The sequence below is a fragment of the Phlebotomus argentipes genome, unplaced genomic scaffold (genome assembly GCF_947086385.1).
Source record: "Phlebotomus argentipes unplaced genomic scaffold, Phlebotomus argentipes genome assembly contig_2, whole genome shotgun sequence".
NCBI lineage: Eukaryota > Metazoa > Arthropoda > Insecta > Diptera > Psychodidae > Phlebotomus > Phlebotomus argentipes.
This window is the reverse complement of record NW_026776162.1, coordinates 9,989,708-10,000,000: the sequence shown is the minus strand read 5'-3', so window position 1 is coordinate 10,000,000 and position 10,293 is coordinate 9,989,708. Positions and strand designations below refer to the sequence as shown.

General features: G+C 36.0%; 2 protein-coding genes across 14 annotated transcripts in view; both read left to right on the top strand.

The window, feature by feature from the left end:
- LOC132265308 (tropomodulin) overlaps nt 1-7,298 on the top strand; it is a 28,484-nt gene extending 21,186 nt beyond the window's left edge. For 3 of the 13 annotated variants that reach the window (XM_059765899.1, XM_059765900.1, XM_059765901.1), the window contains exons 5-10: nt 1-72; nt 139-390; nt 483-630; nt 2,964-3,186; nt 5,729-5,791; nt 7,113-7,298. The exon at nt 1-72 is cut by the window's left edge and continues 149 nt beyond it. In XM_059765899.1, coding sequence (XP_059621882.1) covers nt 1-72; nt 139-390; nt 483-630; nt 2,964-3,186; nt 5,729-5,756 — 723 coding nt within the window. In that variant the 3' untranslated portion in view covers nt 5,757-5,791; nt 7,113-7,298. Of the gene's footprint in view, nt 73-138; nt 391-482; nt 631-1,043; nt 2,852-2,963; nt 3,187-4,045; nt 4,129-4,798; nt 5,792-7,112 lie in introns of those variants that run through there. The other 10 variants (XR_009468564.1, XR_009468565.1, XR_009468568.1 and 7 more) reach the window with 10 other exon arrangements.
- A 1,814-nt stretch (nt 7,299-9,112) lies between these two features.
- Nucleotides 9,113-10,114, top strand: LOC132265310 (translin-associated protein X). Its single transcript, XM_059765905.1, has 2 exons — nt 9,113-9,504; nt 9,569-10,114. The coding sequence occupies exons 1-2, from the start codon at nt 9,139-9,141 to the stop codon at nt 10,010-10,012; spliced, it is 810 nt and encodes a 269-aa protein (XP_059621888.1). The 5' UTR covers nt 9,113-9,138; the 3' UTR covers nt 10,013-10,114.
- Nucleotides 10,115-10,293: the final 179 nt, after the last annotated feature.

The window sequence follows — 10,293 nt, the reverse complement described above, 5'->3', positions numbered from 1 at the left end:
ATCGACGAGTCCATCAAGCGTGTCAAGGATGACGACCACAAGCTTATCGAACTCAATCTCAACAACATTAAGGTACGCATCAGAGCCCGGATGGACAATATAGAGGGATTAATGATCCTTTCAATCCTCTTTTCGCAGACTATTTCTGATGATAAATTTGAGAAATTGTTCAACGCTCTGACGGAGAATGAACACTTGGAGGTTCTCTCGCTAACCAATGTCGGATTGACAGACAAGACTGCCCTTCTCCTGGCTGAGGCCATTGAAAAGAATAAAACACTTCGTGTTCTCAACGTCGAGACAAACTTCATAAACCCTCCCGTAATTGTAAAATTAGTTAAATCACTGCTGAATGCAAAGAGTATTGAGGAGTTCAGAGCTTGCAATCAGGTGAGTATTATTTGTTTAATCTTATCTCGCTCTATGCAGCTTTTGTGGCATTTTTTCTTTCGAATCTTTATCACACATTCTTTTTTTTGCAGAGGTCACAAGTGCTCGGGAATAAAATCGAAATGGAGATAACTGAGCTGGTGGAGAAGAACTCTTCACTGTTGCGATTAGGTCTTCATTTGGAATTCAATGACGCCCGACATCGCATTGCGGCGCACCTCCAGCGAAACATTGATAGGAGTAAGTTGACATTGATTGCCATCATTCCCATTCATATTGGTTTCTTCTCTTTCATTCCCCAAATCTTTGGTGGTAGTTTTAGCTGGTTAATCGTCAATTGGTACAATTTGAGTATTTTTCTCTATTTACTTTAGATGTTTTCAAATTCTCTTTTATCGTCCAGGATTGATTATTATTATTATTATTATTATTGAAATTGTGGTTTTCTTTTACCATGACTTTGCTTAAGAACAAAATTATTATTTTCACCTGTGATTCACCTCAAATGTGAGTCACACAAGAAAAGAAGGTCTTGAAGAATATTTCCTCGATTTATGGTTCCACTCTGATTCACTCTAGAACAGACTCTAGAGAGAGATTTTCTCTTTTGTAGCTTCAATGTATGATTTTTATACTGTGAATTGCATATTTAGGTGATGGGGTAGCGGCTAATGAAATCGTGGATACCACTAATCATAAGAAATCACCATCACCATCATTTACTACGACTCCATAATCAGGGTTCATCAATCAGGCCATCAAAATCATCGCAATAATTGTAATCTCTCCATATCAAATTGCGACTCACACAATCAAAAAAATCGCACGAAAAATATGGGTCAAATCGTAGAAAAAAAACACACAAAATAATAAGAGAATATTTGTGACCCACGCGCGTTATGGATCTTTGAAGGTAAAACCGACCCCAAATGTGGATAATTCCCTGGCGTATCGACCGATATATAATATCAACCAAGCTGAACAGCATTCATCTCCGCACTAACAAGACTCTTCATGTTGGATTAGTGTATTTTCTTTTGGGAGTTTCTTAGTTACTCGTCAATGTTGTTTCTTCGTGTTGAACGTATAATTTCTTGGGACAGTGTTTGTTCTTTACACGTTTAGATGTTTATGTCTCCAAGATGAAAAAATTGACGCATTAAGTTATATTGTTGATTGCCGTTTCCGGCTGTTGGCATTAAGACAGAGTTCATCTTTAAGAAAGAAAACCTTGCACAGCTCATGCCAATTAAGTGTGAAATCAGGAGCGAGATTATTTAGTTTTTTTTTTTCTTTTCTTGAATGGCAAATTCTACAAATTTTATTCACACAATTATAATAATGCCTTACTTAAAGCCCTCTCGTGAATTTTATATAGTTGGATTTCTCATTATTTTCATGTGTGTTGATTTCTTTCTCAGAGAGAGACAGAGAAAATGTGTTTTCCTGTGCCAAAAGACACTTTTGTCGGAAATTTCTCAAGTCAATTAATTTAATGATATGCCACACTTGTCTCCTTGTTGCAAAAGTTGGCTTCTTCACCCCGTCGTGTGTGTGTTTATTTCCTCAACCTAGAGAAAGAGAGAAAGTATTTTTAAATGAATGCACTTAAGCCACACATTAAGACTATTCCGCAAAGCCCTTTTGTCCACCGATTTCCATTCCCTTTTTACACTGTGAAATTTATCTATTTTATTGTGAGCACGCAAAGTAATATTCCAAGGGGCAGATATTATGGTCAGAAATGGTGTACAACTTTCTGAGGAAGTGTTAGGAATTGGAAGTGTTAAAATATCCCTTGCAAAAGCTTCTGTTTCAACAAATTGATGCATTTTCAATATGATTTTGCTGAAAAAATCAATTTTATCGCTTTTCTAGGTTATGTTACTGATTTAAAATCAATATCAAACCCTCAAAATGATCAAATTTGCATTCAATCTTAGAATATTTCTCTTTTTCTTAGCAAAATTGAGCATTTTTGTTTAAGAAGATACATTAAAGTCAATCATAACCTCAAACAATGTCATTTCAGTCTAGAAATTTTCACGATTCGTGCTTTAAACTGGCAAATTTACCTTAATTATCTAGTAGAATCAATTTGATATTCGCTATATTTACTCATTTTCAGATTTAAAAAGATTAAAATTAGATGAAAAATGATTTTTAAACTAGATTTATAACCTCACAATTTGATCAAAACTTTTCTAAGCATTTTCCAACCTGAATTAGATTGTGATAAGTTAGTATTGAATCGAAAAAGCGATGGAAAATGCCTCTCAAGACGTTCAGAAGTGTCTTCAGAGGAAATGCGGAAGTGTCAGGAAGTTGTGTACAGATTTAGGGCACATTATCTCCCCCTTGGCATATATTCAACGACCATGTCATTATAATATATCGTTTCAGTGTTCATTTTGATATTTTTCGACTTTATTTTCGAGTTCAATAAAACAAACCAATAATTTTCATGTTGTTTTTTCGAATTCCTGTCCTTTATATCATTTGCTAAATTGTTCTTTCTCTTGTAATTGTGACCGTTGTTGCTGGCGATTGATTGAAACGACGCGCGATTGTAGGTCGTATTTCGAAATTGCACTCGCATCTGCCGAGATTGAGCTTGACCGGTGGGAATGGGGGCGCTCCGAATGTCATTCAGACGGCGGAGGTTGAATTCGATCCGGATAATGTTGTTATCAAAGGGACGCCGGACGACGATGACGACAATAGTGACAAGAAACGAGGTGATATTGATACGTTTATTAAGGCACAACCACTTGAGTACTCCAACATCATTCACTCGTGAGTCTTTTTTCTCCCAAAAAAAAATCAACAATGGTCAGAGTTTTCCAGTTGTATAACTTGTGAATTTGATGAATTTTTTTTATGTCTCTGTCCTATGTGAGTTGACATGATGATTCCGTTGAGAGAAAGAGAAAAGGACCCACAAAACACTTCACATTTGAATGTGAATCAAACCCAAGAATTAAGTGTTGTCAATGTGAAATCAAGACATGAACACACAGTGCGATCACTGCCCAGAAAATATACTCATCAGTGTCTCCCCAAGAAACCCGCACAGCCCTTGTGAGCATCACACTGTGATCCGTAACTGTGTCTGGAATGATCTGCGAAGATGTTTAGAGAGAGAGAGAATTTCTGTGCCTCAGAACTCATAATTGCTGACTTGTTCATTACACTTTGACTAATTGATATCGTTATGAGTTTATTCGTTTGTCCCCTAACAAAGACCAGGATTTGATCCACACACTTCTGCAATAAGAATTTCTCCCCACAATTCCCTTATGTTTGCAGCATTTTCACGGCAATTTCCTTGGCAATTTCCCTGCGATGCACATTGAATTCTCCGTGGAATTCATAATATGTGAATTAATACACATCACAATTTATTTACATTTACTTCGTTGGAATGTTCTTAATGCATTTTGAGACTAAAAACAACACTCTGCAAATCGCGAAAAAATCGCCGCAAATTCCTCAATGTTGGTGAGACAATTTTGAGGATTTTATACGCAAAAGGATGTCGCGCGAAAAGTACCAATTTCATCCTCAAATTTTCCCCAATTTTTTTTGTTGACTGATTTATTTTATGCATTTTGTGTATGAAATAGTTTGTGTGACAATTTTCTTTTTGTTGCAGTACGAAAAGATCTTAACTTACGCCTTCAGTTCAGATTTTTTAATAATCTTCATAGGAAGGGAACTATGATACAGTGAGCGAAGGTACAAATTGCCATCTTGAGAAGAAGAATATTGGAAAAGCCATAATTGACTTTCCTTAAAAAGCAGTTTTTTTCTATTTTTTCTGACTATAACAAATTAAAAACCGCGTCAAGTATAAATAGTTTAAAAAAAGCAAGTTGTAGCTGAATTTGATGGAAAGTGTGTCAGCTTTGTGGATTTTTTTTTACTATCACAACTCTTCAGGAATTCATTGTAAAAAAAAAGAAATTCTATCTGTAATAATTAACTTAATGACCAGCTTTAGTTAAATGCTTGAACACACTTTGATTACAATAATAAAAATGGTAATATTTCGCTCAGAATGAATAACAATTGATGATGTCCAGATTTAATAGAGTTGATTTTTAATTCAATTTTTGATTGGGAAAAGGATATTTTTCAAAACACTATTTTTTCTCCTCTATTGGATTTGGACACGAGCATGATTTTGCAGCATAGCAAAGTATAAAAAAAGGCTTAGATCATTAATTACAATTGCAATACAAAACACTCTCTTCAAATTGTCTTTTTTTTGTCTTGGAAAATATTGGGTTTGAAAAACATGAAAAAAAGTCACTTCAATCCAACAAACTCAATCATTTGTATATTTTTCCTGAATATATATTACTTGAAAACTGTCTTCATTGGATCATTTTTTAATATCTTCTAGGCTCTGCTAATTTATAAAAAAAAAAACAGAAACTCTTTGAGAGGGATAATTTTGAAAGTTCGTAGAAAAATTCAATTGAATTTATGTGTAAAGTTAAAAGTAAACTTTGTTTAAAAAAGATGTTTCTAAATAATGTAGACAAAAGGTTTCTTTTTGTAGTTAGATTGGCAGGAAGAGAAGCGCTTCTTTTGAGCAGTATTATTTATGAATTTACTAAACAAACAAACTGATGGCTTTTTGAACGTGAAATTTTCCTATTAATCCTCCTTCTTTCAGCTGATTATTTAGGAACAGGATATAAGAGACTTTTTTCTGCTCCTCTCTTTGCCTAACCACATTGCGAAAGAATTGAGAGAATCTAAAATAACCATTTGTTTGTTTTCAGCACCAAGAAAAATTAACTAACTCAATTTGTGTGTGTGAGACTTCAAAAAGGCGACAATATTAATGATATTTTTAAGCTATTTCTGAACATGTTCAATAGGCAACTAACCAAGGAATGTCATGGCCTTCAAGTCGCCCAATTTATTGACAGATTCTTAATTTCCTGCGCGCGATATTTTGTATATTTGGCTTTGGTTTTTCAACCCTCACAAAGTGTTTTGCATGTGAAATTTTGCTGCGATTCAATTAAAATTTCCTCAACTTGTCACTCTGTCAGTTTTTTTTCCTGAAAACTTTGTGTGTTTGAACATATTTGCGACTGTCGAAGAATCTGCTGAACGACAGAGTCGTGATTCAGAGAGGAAATTTTAATAATATTGCCATCTAACCATTTTTTGCGTTGATATTTTGTCTTGTTAAGTGCGTACTGAAAAAAAAATTAGAGAGAACGAAAAAAGATCACTTTGCATTTTGTTGTTGAGATGAACAGAATAACCCCAGAGAGCTCCTTTTTTACGATAATTGACCATTTATACTGTTTTGCAGTACGCCAATCCCGTCTGAACCAGCGTAAATAAAGTGACATCTAAAATTCTAAGACATGAAACAGTACGTACTATCCTTTAATTAATGGTGTCTTTGTCATTTGCATATCAAGTTCGTGTCTCGCTTATCATGCCGCACAGTAAGAGAGAATTCGTCACGAAAGAGCACCGCATTTGGCGCAAATTCACTCTTCAACTCACTTTTCAGCATGATTTTATGATTTCTTTTTACTCAATTCTGTATATCTTGTCTTTATTTCTTGCAGTAGCTTTGAATCTCATACATCTTCAAAAAATGCGCTCGCATAATATCGCTTTTGCTTGCTATCCGCAACAGAATTAACTGAACATAGAGAATTTGGAAAAGAGGTATCATTTTGTAGGATGTTGGAAAAGTGGTGGATTTTATCGCTGTTTTATTTCATTTTCTCATGTTTTTGTCACTTGAAGGTTCAGGGTTGAAGGTTAATGCTTCTTTTGGAGCGTTGGACATTCTCATATTTCAATGATTTGTATATTGAGAGGTGAAACGGAATTTTTACCATTGATAACATTTTGCTTTATAGCTTATCAACTCTTTATATTCATCTGTGAGTCGTTGCAACATTATAAATATCGTATTTCAGTTTGTATAAGTTATCAATTTGGTGATGCAACTTTATGTTTTCATAGCTTGAATGAAATACAAATGAGAAAACGTTGCAAAGCGAAGTTTGAGAGTTTATTTGATAAGAATTTTTGCTGTTAAAATGAAATTTCCTTGCGGATACTTTGAAGCTGTTGTTTTAAGGGCAAAATTATCCAACTTGAGCCCAATTTTGTGGAAGAAAAAGACAAAGGAACAATAATTAGTGTCGAAATGCATTCAATTTCCCTGGAAAGAATCGAAAGACGTCCGAAAATGTGCACAAATTGCAATTAAAATCCTTTAAATATGTGTTACTCCTCGGTTTTTATGTGAATTGACGTAAAGCGTCAACATTCGTAAATGTTATGAATCGTAATCTTGCAACACCTTTTTGTCAATTCATATTTTTGACAGTTTTTTTAGAAAATGTTATGAAAGTAAAGTTGCAACGACGTCATGATCTTTCTTTTTGTGATCGTAGATAATATTATGGTTTATTTATTTACTTAATATCACACTGGAGGAAGAGGAAAAGTGACAATATTTCTAGAGGCGTAAGAAGAAGCAAGTTTTTGGCTTCCCTAAAAGTACTGGCAAAAGAATGTTGATGTGAAAACCGATAAAATACGCGCGCGCAGATTTATTTTACGCCCATAGAAATATATATCTTTGAGGCACTTGGAAGAAGAAAACTTCTCTGCAGACAATCTACTTCCAATAAATAAGAGTCTAATTAAATTTTGGTCTATTTTTGTAGCTGGTCGCCAACGTCGCATGGGGCATTGGACAAGGAACTACACTGTTGGTCTGTGGTAGACAATCTTTCGCAACAACCAACTTTATTATCAACAAGATTCATCTTTATTATTGGCACATCAGCATGATTTTTACAAATAACACTTTCCTCTCTATATAATATTTCTTGTTCCTGCGCCCGTTCTGCGGGAGGGAAAGGAGGAAGAGATCTTGGGATTAAGACGACAGAGTTTTTGTCACTTTTTTTTGAAGAGCCATTCGCTAATGCGTGAATATTTCATAAGAGAGTAAAGAAGAGCAGGAGAAAGATGTTTTTTGATGCTACTGCCAAAATCACTTTGATTTCTTAAGTAAATATATACTCTTAGCAATTTATGTTGTCTCTTTTGCTCATCATCGAATGCCAATTGAAGCCCAGTGTTGAGCTTGGAATTTTCATGCTTGTCAATTATCAAAGTTCATTGCAGATTGAAAGAGAGAAGAAAATGATTAAAATACGGCGGTAATTTACCTGTGTTCGACAACGATTTGGCAATAATTTATATTTACTGTTGTATTTAGCAGATAAAGAGAAAGCAAGTTTAATTGTAATATTCTTTAAGTTAAATTATTTGTAAAGAGAGGAAAAAGGAAGGAAAAAACAACATACAAAATGAGACTTTCAAAGTAACATCCTAAAAACAAATAAAAAATAAATAGAATGGGTTTATTTGTTCATTATTACGAGAGAAAATATCACTTGTTAAAGCGTTAAATTAAAACGATTTATCAGTAGTTGCAAATGATAGACAAGAACACATGAACAAAAAGAGAGTTCTTCAATTCCAATTATGACGAAGGACTGTACAAAAGGATAATTTTTACTGAGAAGAAAATGTTGTGCGGAAAGAAAGAGAAGGAAAGTTTCATCAAACGGACTCTTATTTTGGCGAAAATTGTTTAACAAAAAAAAACTAAAAGAGATTCTTATTATTATGAGGCATTAAATGGAAAATTTGCAATGTGATATCCTGAAAAAAAATTTCACTCTTAACTAAACAAACCACTAAAAAAAACAAACCAAGGAGAGGAACTTTCATTTTTAAACTAATCTAACACTAGAGACAAATTGTCGAAAAAAAAATCCTTCGATTAATCATTTGCATTCTACTTAACATAATTTATAAATTACATTAACTGACAAATTGAGGAGGGAATGAAAAAAAGAAATGAATTAGCATCACAGAAAAGCATCAGACAGAGGATTAATTGAGATAGAGAGAAAATCATTTACAGTGTTTTTAAATCTTAAATTCTAATTTCCTATTTGATAAAAGAAAAATATCCCAATGACTTCATTTGAAAAGAGAATTGTTGCACGTGATATTTTTATAAAGGACAATTCGTAACGGCTTTTCGATTGAATATCTATCACAATCTTCAATGATAGTTGTTAGTCGATTTTCAAAGTGCTTTTGTAGGACATTACAAATACATTACTTTTTATTATTTTCAATAAGACAGTAGATCATAAAACTTATAAATTCGACATAATTGTAGCTTTCATAGTTACATCATGAATGTATAAAATATATATATTTAACTGTCGACAGAAAAGGAAGGACGATTATTGTGTAAAAGCTACTCTATGTGCATAAAAAGCCAATAAAGTGGGAGAAAACTGATGGAAAGTGTTCTTAATTGAAGCATTTCTCTTCTCAGCGACTGATTCGGATTTAATGAAAATTCTCATTAATTTCCAACGACAATTTTCATTGTAACTTCCTTAAAGAATAAATTTTGAAATGCAATTAATTAAACAGCAATCTTTCAATTGCTTCTGCTAAATGCGCAAAATTCACATTGAATTTCTTACAAGCATTGCATGAAGACCACGTGTGCAGAGTCGTTACGATTCAAACGCTTGTGGGCATTTTCAAACTCTGGTATAAAAGTGGGTGTTATTCCGCCATCTTTGCTACTTTCGCCCGGCGAATCTCGACAAATTTCGACGTACCGCAAAACGTAAACAAAGTGTGTGTTGAGGAATGGCTTCAGGAGGAAATCGCCGCCGGCACCACAAAGGGGGTGGAAAATTCACGCCCACTCAAGTCTCCGTGGACGAAAACAATCCCATTCTTCTCGCCTTCCAAGGATTCGCGCGCGAACTCGATGACAAGCACGATCGGCACGAGAGAATCGTGAAGATCAGCCGTGACATCACGATTGAGAGCAAGCGGATCATCTTTCTGCTGCATACCATCGATCAGCGGAAGGACAATACCAAGCAGGTGCTGGAGGAGGCGCAGCGCAGACTGGAGGAGCTCTGCACCACGCGCTTCCGAGAGATTGCCAAGGAGCTGAGCGGCAGGGATCAGTACCAGTATTCCAGAGCCTTCTCGCCAGGGCTTCAAGTGCGCAACGTTTGCGGTGCATTCGCGGGACAGTTTGATCATGAATTGTTGCTTGTTTTTGCAGGAATTCGTGGAAGCGCTGACATTCTTCGAGTACATTTCCGGGAAGGACTTGTCCGACTGGTCGACGCTGCAGGAGCGGCTGCGACACGATGGCGAGGAGTGCCTCGTGCAGCCCATCGAGTTCATGCTGGGCTTGGCGGACATGAGTGGCGAAGTGATGCGGCGCTGCGTGAACTCGCTGGGCTCCGGCGACACGGACACCTGCTTCGCCTCCTGTCGCATCTTGCAGAGCCTTCACGCGGGCTACCTCGGCCTGGGGCCCGCGCACAGCCGCGAGCTGACCCGGAAGATGTTCACGCTGCGCCAGAGCGTGATGAAGTCCGAGGCTGTGTGCTACAATCTGCGCGTCCGCGGCAAGGAGGCGGCCAAGTGGGGCGCCGAGGAGAACTTCCTGGACAAGAGAGGCGACGGCAGCACTGATGACATCGATGAGGGCTTCTTCTAGAGGCTTCTGATGGAAATAAAACACCCAGCAAAGCCAACAAAGAGTGTTATTCGAAACACGGTTTTCTGAGCCAATAAAGGATGAGTCATAAACCACGCAAAATTGCCGTGCAGGATTGGAATAAAGGATTCAAGTCACATTTCCCAGAATGCATATTTATAAATCTACTGAAATCCACCGTAGATGAATTTTCATTTGTACACGTTTTCCCGCTTTTACTTATTTTCAAATGACGTTTTTTATTCAGCAAACCTGCAAACATGAATGGAATATTTCCTCCC

Coding starts and splice junctions, on each gene's coding strand:
- LOC132265310 (XM_059765905.1), top strand. CDS start 9,139: ATGGCTTCAGGAGGAAATCGCCGCCGGCACCACAAAGGGGGTGGAAAA. Junction 9,505..9,568: donor CCTTCTCGCCAGGGCTTCAA/GTGCGCAACGTT, acceptor TTGTTTTTGCAG/GAATTCGTGGAAGCGCTGAC.